At 39.1% G+C, this 16,532-nt stretch overlaps 1 protein-coding gene across 3 annotated transcripts in view; it reads right to left on the minus strand.

The window, feature by feature from the left end:
- The window catches only part of LOC119729378 (bombesin receptor subtype-3-like), a 42,823-nt gene that overhangs the window by 12,403 nt on the left and 13,888 nt on the right, over window positions 1-16,532 (minus strand). Inside the window, exon 3 of one of the 3 annotated variants that reach the window (XM_038201998.1) lies at window positions 15,805-15,945. In XM_038201998.1, the coding sequence (XP_038057926.1) occupies window positions 15,805-15,806 (2 nt within the window). In that variant the 5' untranslated portion in view covers window positions 15,807-15,945. Of the gene's footprint in view, window positions 1-673; window positions 887-13,961; window positions 14,032-15,804; window positions 15,946-16,532 lie in introns of those variants that run through there. The other 2 variants (XM_038201999.1, XM_038202000.1) reach the window with 2 other exon arrangements.

Below are 16,532 nucleotides of genomic sequence, written 5' to 3' on the forward strand. Positions count from 1 at the left end.
CCACACACGTTATTTTATCGATCATGAACTAAATATCTAGATCAGTTACTCATAGCCCTGTCGTGGCTGAGTTTGATGCAGACACACTGGCTACGGTTCCTAAAGCCAAATCGATAAAAACTTAAGGGAAGTTGGGAATTATAAAACATGTCACATACATGTTTCCAAAATTAAAGAGGAGACAAGTAACACGTTGTTTTAGACAACTTTCCAAAGGCATCTCAATGTCCATCCGAGATTGAAAATAGTTTCGAACCATTAAATGTTTTAATGTATTGAATCTGGCGTAATGTTTTACGATTTTAACCAAACCAGAATTACTATAGTCGTGACTATAAAAACCTACATTGTAGTGAATTAGACGATTCGATGTAACTTTACCCCCATTTTCCCGATTCCTCGTCAACAATAAGCCTGTGTTTATACAAATCTTTCATCGGAAATAATGTCGGCAGAATGGTCACTAATCAGACACGGAAGTCCTTCAGTTTACTCAGCGCTCTATGCACGTTCAAGTTTACTCCAGACATTCGCCAGCGAGTTGTATAACACAGAAAGCTTGTACCGACTGTGAAGCGTCCATAATATTAACGTGTTGCATGCAACTGCATATGGGACATGCATCAGGAAATAGGCAAAAAGGTGGACGCGAACATATAAATGGCGGTCTTACCTTGTTGAATGAGTTTAACCATGGAGCTATAAATGATCCCTGAAACAGTGGCACAGTTTTAACTTGATGAGGATGTGAATACCCTGACTGCGACCGTCAAGACAAACAGATCCCATGCAAATGGAACCCAGAATATAGTGAACAGAGACTACCGAGGTTGTATACTGCAGTATGCAACTTCGGTATACACTTTTCAGTCTGCTCGTTGCAATATTTCCCAGTTGCACAATAATTCTTTTGAAGTCAAGTCAACCGCAGAGAGACGGATCAATCACGTTTTTCAGGTTCCAGGTACCGGTTGGAAGCCACCGTGACGAACTCGACAAAAGAAGTATCAAACCAGCTTTTCGATCACGTAGGCCAAAAGGCCACAGAAATGTCGAATCTCAATAAGTTTATTATATGAAAAAAAAAATCCTTGAAAATTATATTAACAATGACACAGGCTAACAGTGAGCACCTTTATTTACGTATATTGGTGCACCGGACCAAAATTTACTTGTAAGTTAGAATCATGGCTTTCGTGAGAGTGAGAAATCGACTCAACTTAATCTTTCATTAAGGAGGCCTTTTAACACCAATCGGACAGGAAAGAAAGTTATCATTTAACCTATAACTACCCTGCATGCTTTGGTTGCAAACTACTCGCAGATCTTATGCACCTGAAGGAAATGCATGAGCTATAAAGTTACCTTTTTTTTTTGATAATAGGTTTTCGAAAACCTTATCTAAAGGCGAGGATGCTTTAGAAACAGATGCAAACTTCCAAATGAAAAAGAAACAACTTGCCTTAAAGGGTACATGAAATGAATTTGTCTTATAAGGAACTCATTTTGTGCAACTTTCTACTCCTCTGAAATGTATGAAAGTTATTGTGACTTGCCTTTTTGGTTAACTTTATTGAAAAATGCACTTCTTTAAACGTTTAGTTTCTTAAAACGACCGAAGAGAGGTGAGTGTTTATATTTATTTGAATGGTGAGCTTAGCCAATTGTCTTGAGTCACACGGTCACTTAATGTATCAAGAAGCCTCGGGACACTATGAGTTGAATTCTGAATGCAAATACTGCGTTAAATAAGGGAACTTGTGAGTGTGAACTGATACAATTTAATGTACGTGGCGTAGACAAGATGAGGGAGCTTGACGACATGCTAGACTGGTCCCCGCCCCATAAAATATGGGGACCGGTGTAGCGTGAATATCCGACTCCATGAAATGTGGACTCATTGGTAGTACTGCGCACGCGTGAGTACGATACTATGCTATTTTTAGGATCGTTTCGGGAGAGTGACCTGTCACGTGCGAGGGATCAACCAATAATAGGGAAATAGGGGTCCGATTTTCATAGGAGTCGGATTTTCATGTGACACCGGTATCTAGCTCCCATTTAAAGGGCACATGAATTGAATATTTCTGAGGTACATATTTTGTGCAACTTTCTAATCCTCTTAATGTATGAAAACTATTTGACATCCCTTGTTGGTTAATCTTATTGAAATGTGCATGTTTAAACATTTAAAATTGTTCATGCTTTTCCGGACAACTGAGGGCGCTGTTGCTGTAGGTCATTTCAGGAAGACACTGTTCAATTTAAGGGTTTTCTGTTCTAATTGTAGATCCAAAAATTTGCCAATTGAAAACATTTGAGAGAAAAGTTTACTCATTGGCTTACAGCCATGTAATGACACTACAACGGATCACCACGGCAACATTATCTGAAATTCCGGCAACATTTGGTGGTGAAATAATTGTAACATGGAGGTTTCTGCCTGAAATGACATCACACTTTTTCTCAAGAATATGGAAATTAGCACAAAAAACAGGCACTAAAAACACCTTTGGAAATGGTAAAATTAAAATTGAAATAAGATTAAATTGGACATAAAGGTACATTTTCATGGATTGCATTTACAAGTTACACTGCTTGGGCCCTTTAAAACCAGGGGAAAAAAGAAAATGTAAAAGCACCACGTACACCCAAAAAGTGATGATTGTCAAACTGATTATTGTTTTTTTTAAATTACAACGACAAAACTCGTTTATCAGCAATGCATGTGAATAATTATGCAGGTGCTGCCAGGGTAAGGGGAAGATGAATTTCTTTCGCGACTTCAAAGGCTGAAGTTTTCAGAAAGACCGACCTTAGACCAATTCCATCATTCTCTTTTCCAAAATCGACCAGTCTACGATTGAAGAATGTCAAGCATGTAAAGCTGGGGATTCTGTACTTGCAAGTTGATTTTTTTTCCCACAATGAATCTGAGCAAACACTCACAACAAAAGAAGGCCTAGATATTAACGGAAGACGCCGACCAAACATCAGTTTTCTTTTCTTTCCCAACCTGAGACGGTGGGAAGAAAGTCTGGAAAAGCAGGTGTACCCAGAGTAGTCCTGGGAGACAATCTTCGATTCGATCTTGCGAGTAAAGAAAATCAGGGCTAAGGCTATGGCAAAAACGTGGCAAATGAAAAGGCCAGTTTTTTGTGTGGGTTTAATGAAATGGATGTTGTTTTTATCCAGAGGACTGATGACTATCTTCAGCAGCGTACGTGCTCAGACTACGGTATCTCCAGACTTTTTATCATAGCAGAGAATTAACCTTCCGCTGCCACCATAATTGAATGATACATTATCTCAAATACAATAACTCTGTTTCGGGTAAAGTTTCAAAGAAATCATTCATCAGAACTGTCGAAAATAATTAGAAGAGAATGCAATGTTCGTTTACTAATCATGTTTAAAGGAATATGATGGGGCCAATACTTGCACGCCTCATGGCTTGCAAACTGCATCACGGTGTTTTCTTTTTACACGGTCACGCAGTAACTTGCCTTAAAGTCACCAAATAACGCAAGGCATGGCTCAGATTTATTTATTATTTTATTTTATTTCTTTCTGGTTATGAAATCAAGGATTCCTCAAAAGTGCCTTAGGCACTGTAGCCCGAAAGCCTGAAGAAACCTGTAGAGAGAAGACAATGAGAAGAAATTACAGTTTTAGAGGTGGGAGGAATATTCTGAGGAAAACCCACGGAATCAGGTAGGGACTGAAAACCCAATCCACATATTGGCCCGGGCGGGATTCGCACCCGGGTCACAGCGGTGGAAGGCGAGGAAAGTACCGCTATGCCAACCTGACTCCCCATGATCAGATCCAAGAACAGTAACTATGATACAGAAAAACATCTGACAGAAAACACCACAAAAGAACATTTACAATGGACTTCGACTGTTTCAGCATGACTCTCACGCAGTTTGTCATAGCCCTGACTTCACGTCGACGTACATTTTTTCCCCAGTCTCTTCAGTTTCCAAACTTTTTTATGCATTTTTCCCTTCTGCAGACATCTTTGATGCGTCATTTATTTGAAGCCGATGTCCTGATCGGCTGTCTAATGGGACGTGTCCTGTGTACCTACATGTTGCAACCCCAACTCGATTAAGACAACTTAGACACGTTCTACACATCATCAGCATGACGTAGGCGCATCTCGCCTACAACACACCTCATTTATTCTCCAGGTCTCAAGACAACGAAGTAAGAGAGAGGTAAGAGATCAAACCACAGCGGGAGAAAGAGAAGAGACCCAGCAGGGAAATAAAGACATTTCGTGGCTCAAGACGCCAGCATGATCGGGCAGATGTTTGCTTGCTTGGCAAGTACATGTATAAGAAAAGTCAGGGTTGGAGAGTATTCCTAATTAAAACGGCGTATCAATTCTATGCAGCAAGCAGCCAGGACTTGACACGCGTGAGCAGATGCGCTTTGGAACGGTAGGGGTCAGGCGCTAGCCACGGTCGTCAAACCGTGCGAAGGCCAGGGGTGAAAATCATTACCTCCGTGGCTTGAACTACATTTTGATCAGTTGACTCAGAAACTGAGACCTCAGTCTTTATTTATCTTGCTGAACTATGTTGTTATCTTCCTGTCAAAAACGCGTGTCGATCGTAGCCCAGTTTTGGTTCACCTTGTGTGCCAAAAACCAACCAACCTGCAAACGACCGAACCTGTTTTGCCAAAAGTTGTCTGTGTAAAGGCTTCTCCGCATGAAATCGACCTATAAGGTTTAGGTTCAAATCTGTTACAAATACAGGTCAAGATCCTATTAATCAGTGCACAGAGTAGACTGACCTACATGTACATCGTCACTGGCCCCACACATATGGGTAATCTTCCATATGGCGCATAGGGTCATTTAGGTATTGGCCTGTATCGTACTAATGCGCAGTAATAATCAGGACGCTCTGGAGTCAAGGTTGTCAATCGCAAAGGAATGGATAAACTTACGCCATAATCCGCAATATATATGCAAAAACAAAACAGCCATTTAAACATAGCAATCATTTTAATCATTACAGCTCAATAAACGAGCATCGGGTACGTATTATTGCAGGTCAAACCGCGAAGTCAAACCGAATTACAAAATACGGTCGAGCATATTGCAGGCCAAACCGAATTACAAAATACGCTCGTTAAACTTTGACAAAGATATTACGCCAATGTCACGTACGACTATACATCCATTCTCAATAATTTTTACAATAATTAGTCAGAGTTATAAGGAATCTTTTCTATTTGAAGCACATTTACAAATAGAAAACGACTTTAAGGACGAACGAACAATGACGGTAAATTATTTAGGATCACATTAGTGTGCGAAAAAAGGCTTAAGATTAAAAGAAGATACTAATATAATAATTCAGTTTTTTTCTGTAAAAATGTTGACATACTAGGACAATATTGGGCTGCCAAAAATGCCCCGATGTCTTTTCCTGCATGCAGGGATCGTGAGAGCTAGATTAATTGAAATCTCGAGATCATTAATAGACGGGAAAAATTGCGTAGTCTGGCGAGGGAAACCGTCCAATATTTGTTTTATAACTGATTAAATGCCAAACTGACCGTAAATCATTTTTATGAACGTGAGCAGAATACTGACGTCGGGAAGATTCCTTGGACCTTTCAATCCTGAATCACCCATATTACTTCTTTAAGAACGTCTTCGGCTGCGTAAGCCACTTGACAACAAGCGACTCGAGACCTAAATAAAATGAGTCGAGTCAGGCACTACAGCGCACAGATTTTAAAAGTCACAGGCTAAAACTTATTCAAAAGGTTCCAAATGTTTCCAATTTCAAAGTGGATTGAGGTTTTATCGGTTTGCGTAATATCGTACGAATACAATCAGCTCAGCCGAGGCAACAAAAGAGCAATACTGCTCTGACTTGCCGACTTTAAAATAAGACCTTGGATCTATGAATTGCACCAAGGAAAATCCGCACTTTGGAATGGACGTTGGTTTTTGTGACATTCAAGGTAATTAGGTTAATCGAATAAGTTGAATAAAGGCAAACATCAGGGATTGGTACGGGCACAGATTACAAAAGTTACCAGCTGAGGCTTTTTCCGACAGGTTCAAAGGCGTTGCAATTTCAAAATGGATGCAGGTTTTATCCTTCAATGAAATAGCGTTCGAATACTTGCACAAGTTAATCGAATACATTGAACAAAGGCAAATGTTTTCAGGCTGGTGTTAGACAAAGAAGATTCGGTATTCACTCACTGTACACTCTCTGCTCGGCCATGTTATTGGATTCAGCATTGAGTTACATCTACTACCCAGCCAGGTTTGTGTTTCTATAATGAAAATGATTTGCGCTAAGTGCACCACACGAGTATCGAATATACCATTGAGGCTCCTAATGGCGCGAAATGTACTTTTCTGGCGGCAACTTCCAATTAGGATTACGCAGGTGCGCAGGGCAGGCAGTTAAAAGGCGGGAACGCGCCGGTATTAAAACTAATCAGTACCCGCTGGCACATTAACAGCTTTTGTTGTACTGGTGGTAAGGAGATTCGTTGGGATGTGACCGTGTCAATATCGTCCTGGGGATGTTTTGATATCCCTGACAGGATCAGACAGCATCAATTTCGACCTGTTATGTTTGGTAAAATATTCACCACTAAGATAATCTCTTATCATAGTCCTCGCTTTTTTGAAATGACATTGACCATGAACATATGTGACACCGGTAAATTTGATGTGCAGCTTTCATGGACCGTCAATTCTATTCACCCAACAGCTTACAACAGAAATGAATAATGATAAATAATAAACAATTCATGAGAAATTATTTATGAGGGTAGGAAAGCCCTCACTTTTTTGAAATGACAATGACCATTACCATATGTGACGCCAGTAAATTTGATGTACAGCTTTCATGGGACCGTCATTTCTATTCGCCCAACAATTTACTACTGAAATGAATAAGCGTCAGGAAGTCGAATAACCGAGTTGTTATTACTTTTTTCTGAACTGCTCAATTTTGACGGATGAAAATGCCTTCGGGCTTAAATGCAAGAATTGCAAGAGGTAGTTTGGTGTAAATCATATGACATGAATTGTAGAATTTTACCGGTTGTTTCAATCGGACGTTTCATTAATTTTCCATTTGGTTACGTGAATGCTGCATAATTTGCATATTTGCATGTTCAATTGCGTAACTGAAACTATCCAGAACAGCACCCTCATGTGTCGAAAACTTGAAAACATAATCTGCACAAACCGCATGATTACTTTCGATCACAAACACTTTCCAAATTCGTGCACAGCAAGTCACAAACATGTTCAATTTGATATTCATTGTACCTTTATACGGAGAGTAAATTTGTCAACTTCGATCGAAATCTTATTAAGGGTAGTTCGACAAACGTTCATGTTGCGTATTCAAACTCTTCATTTACTGAGCTTTATTCAAACATGTCGTGCAATATTAACTTTCTTGGAATTTGTTTTGCAAAATAGTATGTTGATGAACTCCAAATGGAAAACCAACGTGTCATGTTGAGGCAACCAGTCTGGCGCGGGATAACAGTCCATTCTCCTTGGCCATTATTAATTAACAGTGCCATTTCTAACTGGTTTCCATCAACCCCGCACAACTGGTTGTCTTCGCACTACGTCAACCCTTGAAATATCTATAAGTACTACTTCCACTGACTAATCTGTCATTTACAACATTAGCACCCAAATGTGTAAATTTTAAAATGTTAAAGTAAAAATAACATACGATCAGGTTGTATGAGACCAATGAAACTGCATATACGCGTGGAAGACAGTTAACCCAAACATACCACTAGATGTCTACTACGCAGCCACTTATGGCATTAACTGAAATGTTTCAATGATGCTCCAATCCCCATCGTTGTCGATTGCTGCAGGAGAATTTGACAAGGGCAGAGTTTGAGTAATTAGATCTACAGCCAGTTATGTGGGCAACAGCTAATGAAAGTAAGCAATGAGTTAAGGATTTAAGCTGGTTTATCAAATTGAAATGTTTGTTTGACCCAAAAAGCTGAACTCATTTTCTAGATTAACGCTTCAATTTCACTCTTTCATGCATGGAGTCTCGCGTCATGAACGCTCATAATAAAAACAAGCCAAATTATTTACGAGAACCGAGGTATAATGTTGTATTTGCGTTTCTATATAGATGATGACTCAGGAAATCAGAAATGTCAATTTCGGGGCAATGGCGGATCCAAAACACATTTTTTTTTGGGGGGGGGCAAAAAAAATGTTGGTCCCCCAAAAAGTGGATAAAAAAATTCTGTGAGGGTTTCGGGACCCGCTTGAGGACCCCGAAAATTGTTGGATTCTAGTTGCTCTGTGGTGCGATCTGAGGCAACTTCTGACCACTTAAACCACATTTTTTTGAGGAAAAGATGGTGGTGTACGCAGTGGCTGCCTTTATTGCGACGTCACTTTAAAAAAAAAAATTGGTTCGTTTTCTTTTTTTGGGGGGGGGGGGCCATGGCCCCCCCCCTTGTTTCGGGGAATGATTTAGCCCGGACAAACGGATCTCAAATGCTTCAATTTTGGGTGCGATTTTGTTTTAGTTTCAGATATTTATTGGGAACAAACTAACGTTGTTATTTATTTAAATGGTTGAAACTCATATACTATCTATGGACGTTATACTTTAAAGACTATCGTGTTGGCGATCACACGTTTCTTTTCCTCAATCAACACTTAGCGGTAAAACACGACTGCGCGAGCATTTTTTTTTCCTTTTCCAAAAAAATGACAAATACGTCAAGGACTCAAGGTGGAGACCACGTCGACTTAATATTGATGAGTATTCCTTAATTATCAGACACAAACAGAGCGAATATGTTTCATCATTAATGCCAATTGCTTTTACCTTGAATGACTCGCAAAGTTAATGACGGTTTTGATGTCCAGGGACACTTGGCTGTTTATTAACTTCAACACATCCGGGGTCTCTATTATGGGTACGTAAATCGATGGTCTTTAATAATGAAACTCATTAAATTTAAAAGGATCTGGTTCGAAAATCGTGTATGCAGATTGCAGAAAATAGTGCTGACAAAATGTCATGTCTTAAAGTCAAACTTAATTGAGATACAGTCACCACTAATAATTATAATTGCATTACTCCAGGAATTATAGTTCTGGCTTCAATAAACATTCAACTTTCGACATGGACGTCAAATTGATGGAATCAACTGATTGCAGCCGTGTTATTATTTAAAGAAACGAAATCAAGCATGGTTAACGTTGTCTTTGTAGCCATAATGTAATAAGGATAAACCTTTGACAATGTGCCTGTGGTTGTAATAAATGAACATTCTGCAAACCCCATGATTCAATAGTCCAGATTTAATTTGAGGCACATGTTCAATTCGTAAACAGAAGAGAGGCAGAGTTTCTCCAAGATTGACTATTGGGAGCACGCAAAATGAATTGTGTCGGTCTACCTTGACCTGCAGCGGTATATTCTAACAACAAAAATAAGTAAAGGCACGGAGGTATGAGGGAGGCTTAAAAACAATATTCTGAGGCACCAGTGGACGAAAATCATCGGTATAAGGTTAAAATATGTACGTGGGGACTCCAACAGAGTAACGGAAGCCTTTAAAGCGATACTTACGAAACGTGACTTTGGTTAAAGCTTTAGAGTCAGTCACAAATAATCTAATTTATCAAAAGTCGAATCCTACTTTTTTCCCTCTGTTTTTTTTTTCGAGGGGAGGCATTCCTGAACGCGGTTGACGAATGCCAAAGTTCTCGGGTTATCTTTTTAAAAAAAAAATAGTTCTTTAGCCAGGAGGGTTTTTGTATATTATATGACAAAATCTGAGCACAGAATCTTTAACAGTCGTCTAATACAAACAGACAGAACTTATCGATCAGAATTACAAATAATCCTCACCCCAATACCTTGCCCGAACATGGTCGAAAACATGACAAAATGCATGACAACGCAATCTCGGCCTCTAACACTTGAAACAACAAACCATAGGAAACCTCCGTCTGTCATACATCACCTAATGAACCCAGCGTTAAATTTTTCCACTTAATTGCCACTTAGTGGAAGCGAATTAAAATTGACACTCATGCTGTTTTTGTTTCTTCACTCTAATGAGAATTGCTGACCAGTTGGAACTTATTATACGTACGGCCCCAGTTAAATTCCTACAGGATCCTTGTGAAAATAGACAACGGGCTGCGTTAATTATTGACGAAGAATTCTAATTACGCTTTCAGTTGGCTCAGGGTCGAGAGAAATGAACGCTGAAGGCTCACAGAAAAGCTGGTAGTATAGTGCCAACTATGACCATAAACTGCAATACGTAGAGGGCTGAAATACCTTGGTGCTTGCACTATATAATTGGTCCACGTAACTATTTTTAATATCAGAAAGTGTACGTCGTATAGACTGATGTTTAATTCTGAGTTCAAGTTTAAGTAGGCCTACAGCTTCATTGCTGTTAAGTTCACGGTACTCGTGTTGGTGGAATCAAATTACATAGGCCTATTTGATTGTTTTGGAAATGATATCCACATGGCATCCCATAAAAAAATATCAAAAATTGCGGTACTTTATTTTTCAATTGCAGTATAATTACTTAAGACTTGTGCTTTTGTATGCTCCAAAAAGAGTATTGCTTTTTGTGTTTGTATTCACACATGCAGGCGAAAGATAAATATAATTTATATTAATTCGAAAAAAGTTAATAATGTTGCTGCAGGTGTATTTGCGGATAATTAAGGACATCTGCGTGTGCACAGTCAGTAAATGAAGATCGAACAACAGTAGAACCAAACTCTGCTTTACTCATTAACTCGGCCAAAGTAGAAAGTCTAATTAGAACATGTTGTTTTTGTGCAATTTATAATGTCAGTCTCTTTTCGTAAGTTGTAGTTTTCCACTTATATACAGCGAATATAGTGCTGTGCGTGTAAATGTTTATAAAATAATAATGTGGATAGTGGAAGATTCTTTTACTCTCAACGTTTTATAGGTAATGTTGGCAAATTATACTCCTTAACGTTTAAATGGCATGAGTGATCTAGTTTAGAGCCTATATAGAGGTAAGCCTTTATTGATATTTGGCCATCTGAGAACTATTTAATCAAAACAGTCGTAATGAGAATCTCCAGATGTACGTGGAATTTGATCAACTGACCTAAAGGATTAATAACAAAGTTAACCACTGAACATCTCGCCCAGAAGGTATATCCATTTAATATGCATGCCAAATAGTCATGAAAAAAGATGACGGACCTCCACTATACGTGACCTCAACCATATGGTTATGTTTGTCCTCAACATGCAAATTCAACGCTGATACATCACCTGTATCTTTTGTCTCCGATAATTCCAACTGATCTCCCTTCCAAATAATCTCTTACGGTTTATTTTTCGAAAGGTGTCAGTCAGGAAGTTGTCAATGGAGAAATATGACAAAAAGGACGAGCGGAGACAGATTCTCAGAAACGCAGTTTTTATGGTTGGGCCGATAATTGCTAATATACATGTAGTTCACCATTTGTATAATTACTATAGGCTGTCAAAGGTCTGAAAAGGCTGAAATAACTCTCTGTAACTGCGGTAACGTATAAGCGACTCACAGTAATTTAAAAAAAACAATCAATAAATGATATGGCAAAGCAAACAATTTCAGAGGGTGAAGTTATTTATGGAATTCCTTTGCGACAATAAAAGAACATTCAGTGAATCTAAATTACAGTCAGAATCCCTATAATCAATTTCACTTTGAAGCTAAAGCAGCTGACTTTATAAAAATATTACAAAATTCAACTTCGGACATTGCATTTGAACTTATAAAGTAAAATGAAAACCATACACTGTGTTGTCAAAATCATGAAATGAGGATAGAATCCGGATTCTCACTTTCTCTGAGAGAGATCGAGAGGGGAGGGGCGTGGGGGGGGGGGGGAGACAACCCTACGAAACACTAAACACTGAATATTTAGAGTAAACGTGTAACTATCTCTGTCAATTTTGAAAGAAGAGATAGTGTGTTTCAGATTGCAGTCGGCAGGGGATAAACATGTTTTCCCTTTTATGACGCATTCGAATGATAATAAAAGGATAACTTTGTACTGGTTTTTTTTTAGCCAATGCGCAACAGTTAGGCTGTCGATCGATGAAGTATCTGCATTGCAACAGACTTCAAAATCTCCTCAAGGTCCCGGAGGTGTTATACGGATGACAAGGGGTACATCTTATTTGTCAAAGCTCTTTAGTCTCGTCTTTTATGCACCAAGAAAACCTTATAAGTGCTTACCCTCGAGCGAGCTTAGTCTCCAATGGTCCGCTAAAAGAGAGAACAGGGTGTGACTGGGGTACATTTTCACAGCATGGAAAGGTTGCAATGCACCATAGAGTAAAATCCCTTCCGTGCACGTTTCAAATGGAAAGTCTTTAAAGCTATCGTAAAATAAATAAAAGGAAAAATATCAATACTGTTTGCATTTATACAGATTCATTTTGCTGAAAAGGACAAGGTATGGTATCTGCATCGGTCGGAGTGTTCATTTTACTGGTATGTATTAAAGCAGATTTCGAAGTCATTACAAATTCACTACCCATAGATATTGAGTCCTGTGCAGTTAAAGTAAGAACCACTGTGAATTAAGTTGTTTTGTGGTTAACAAAAGTTCACGGATGCGTAAAGAAGCAGACGAAGTGAAGGAGTAATAACCGCTTAGATCACAAAAGCAAAGATGATTAATAAGACTCTATACTGCAGATTCACTTAGGCCTAAGCCAAATTATCAAGCATGTTTCAAATTAGTCAGCAAAGATGCTGGTTGTGCATCATTACAGTTGGCAGTGCATGCAGCGAAAGCGCGCGGCAGGAAATCTCTTTTGACTTTCAATAAGCCTAGATGCTTATTACTTTGTGAGTGCACTGGTTTGGCGCGAATACTTGGCGCCGATCCTTAGTGAGCATACTTTGTGATGCCAAGCGTGCCGTTTAGTTATTAGGTCCAATCTCAGCCAAATGATAATGAATTCCCCATTCGAAATAAGCGCTCTTTGGCAGAACTGCACCATCTTGTTGAGGTCGTCAAGCTTTGCATGCTTTTAAATTTATTACAATTGCTCCAACCCACTTTCGCACGAAGCATGATTATCTTTTTTTCATGAGGGCCGCTATCGAAACAACGCTCATTAAGTGTAATTTTTGAAAGAAGATTCTGCTAAGGCAATACATTAAATGGCAAATCAGAATTGTTATGCAAATTAAGTCTAGAGGGTAGGTTGATTAAAAATAAACGCATAGGCCTAACAGATCTAAAACCAGTAATAAAACTAAAACAATTGTATTTACATGGCACTTTTATTCAAAACAGAAAGTGCTTTGCATACAAGTCGACCGAAAGCCATATGGCCGATGAATATGGATACACATTTTAATTTCCTTGGGATCATTCACACGCACCTTAGGACTTTCAATTCATCACCGTCTTACAACAACACCCACGCTATAACCCAACCTGCCCTGCAGGTATTTGGAAATAGAAACAATTGCGTAAAAGGACTTTCTGCCACAGTGCAGGCATAACAACATCAGAAGAGAGCCATACCAAGGATTGCGAGGAATACACAACAACCATAGAGAAAGGACACACCTTGCTGTGACCATTCCTCCATGCTGTGACGTGATTTGAAAACACTCCAGAAGTTGTAAGTTTCCGTGGTAGATTTTCTTTAAAATATACTCATGAACCTCACCCTACATCTGCATATGACAACAAACACGAACAAATGGGTTTATGGAAGATCACTCCCTAGAGAAACAAGTTACAAAAATCCTTTTCGTATCTTTTTTCTAAATGAGTTGATCTGACTTTAATGGAGATTTGTAGAAAGCCTCTGTTTTTCCTTCAAATAATATTAAATGTTTAGCCAAAGTTGCTACCGAACATATTTCCAAGTTATACTCACCGATATTACGCCAGCAGTTAAAACTTCAAGCAGCGATGAGAATGAAGGTGCGACTGGCTGGCAATCCTATGAATTCGTTCAAAACTCACTTGATGCAAAGTCGGAAGTGGTCAGGCACCGCGCAAATTGTACACGATGCGCACTTTCCCCCAATGCCAGGGGAAAAAATATATGTAATATCCCGTTGATACCTATACGTGCAAAGCCTATCGTTAGACACAGTGCTTGCTCTTTTATACTCGGGACCGCACATAAGGCTACCGCCCACAGCGCACTGTGCTATGCTGCTGGCTGTCACAGTGGTATGCTGGCTGTCACATGCACGCATCAACCCACGACTTCATTGGCTGACGCAGTGAAAGCAGTGACACTAATGATGCAGCGTACACACCAACATGCTCTGCCGAGAAAAGGTTTCCCTTCGGATGGAGAATGTAGTTTGAAGTGGGCCGGCCGGAATGGAGAAAAATTCACCAATTTTTAGCAGGTGCAACGCTTGGATTGACAGACAAGCCATTAGGGACGATCAATTAGAGAGAGAAAGACAGTCAAACTGACGGCAAGAATTAATTCCAAAGAAACAACGTAATTAATGATTTTTCCCTTTGCGTTGGGGTTCGCGGTATTTTTTTTTCACCTGAAGGGGTAAAAAGTTCATGGCACGTGTTTGAGAGTTTGCGTCAACAATTTCTCGAGTACAATGTCAAGTCATAAGATACCTCAAACTTGAAACAATGAGTGAATTTGTCAACTATGGGGACAACTGCGTCTGCCAGGTCTGACGCGTAGGCCCTGTATACAGTCCATGCCGATAAGGATTTGATTCAGTTTTACATTTGTTACTCATCTGCACTCATACCATAAATAGGGCTACCCTCGAAAGCAACACACTTTTGAGTACTTTGCCTGTTTGGACATTAAAATACTCGTATCTCATCGAATATATTGCTTATAGTGCAAACCAGTTTTAGCAATGAGAAAAACCATTAGGATAGGCCTAAGAGCCAATATTTTCATGTAATGCACGTTGCTTTTGAACTGGATACGCCATATTTTCTGCTTAGCGTATAGGTATATAGCGGGCGCCATGAGTAAAACCTTCTCCTATAAACCCATAACACATAACTCACATGACTTTATGTCCCCACAGGCTGACTTCTATAGGCTGGAAAGAGACTAACTATGATTAAGAAGTCCTTGTCATGTCACATTGGCTTACAGTTAATTCAAAACATGTGAGTGTTAATGCCCTCGACGAAGGCATAACTTTCGACACCTTAAGACGTCCTTTTAACTCTTGCCATCTTCAGGAAATCTTCTGCGTATCAAAATTAATTTGAAAAGACGCCATTTGATACTCAAGGTGTCAGCAAGGAATGAGGGGATGACACAAGGAGCTGACATAGCCGTAAATATTTTAAAACCTATGTAAATCTCTTTGGAAGTTTCGCGAAGGTACCGAACGTAGCTGATTTGTATTAGCGCGAGTCATGACAAGTGACACATGGCCAAAGCACCCATGTCCTTGTGAAGCATTAATTAGGAATATTTACCCGTTCGATTAATTACAATGCAATTATTATTTTTTTATTTGCGATGCGAAACTAACTTCAGTGAAGTCCTTCAGCAAATTAATAAACGCTTCATATTACGATTGATTTCAGTTTGGACAGAATTAGGAATGTAAACATATATTTGACATAATTTGAAATATTGACGTTATAGACTCGACCTTCAATACAACGGGTCGTTACCAATGGGAGGATGCCAATAATTTGCTACATGCACATTCGTGGGCAAAAGTAGTAATGCTTTCGAGTTCAAATAGAGAAAATGTACTCACATTTTTTGCAGTCATGTTTTTGCCAGAAGTTACCAAACTTGACGATAACCATGCATCGAGCTCTCCTTCATCCAGGGAGGATGATTTGATGGAACATTTCTGGCACAGGAAATCAGTTTCACGTGAGGTTGGTCAGCAAACCTGGAATGTTTGAAGGGAATACGTAAAAAAAACATCAGTTTGTTGCCAAAGGCTGTTTTCTTCTTCATGTTGAGAATTGAATGTCGGACTCCGTGGTTAATACCTTTACGTGAGGTGTAAGGCATTGCGCGGCTCAAATGGTAAGACTAACCGCTTCTGTTAAAGAATTGTAAAATAAAATGAAAAGAAAAATAATAGAAAACGATTATCCTCAAATAATGGTGTAAAAGAAACAATCATTTTTATTGCAAGTTTTATTTTTTTTAAAGGCACTTCTTCAATTTCCCCTTCCTTTTCGTACAGTCCGCTCCGCGGCACTCATCTATAGAAAAGGGGATTTTTTTTTATTATCGGAGTGCACTTTGCGCAAGGGTGATACTTTTGTAAAATCTATACAACCCGTTTAACATCGATCAAAAGCTGCCATTTATAGAACGCAGCTGACATCAAATATCTTTTTCCTTTGACCTGATTTCAACATTTTAAAAAACGAATAAAATCTTTCCATTTTAGGCCAGCTGCGCATTCTTCACTCGTTTTAAACGTGGGCACACATATTGGTATGCAATTAAAATGGATACCTTTTA

This window comes from Patiria miniata, unplaced genomic scaffold, assembly GCF_015706575.1.
Source record: "Patiria miniata isolate m_02_andy unplaced genomic scaffold, ASM1570657v1 HiC_scaffold_20, whole genome shotgun sequence".
Lineage (NCBI taxonomy): Eukaryota > Metazoa > Echinodermata > Asteroidea > Valvatida > Asterinidae > Patiria > Patiria miniata.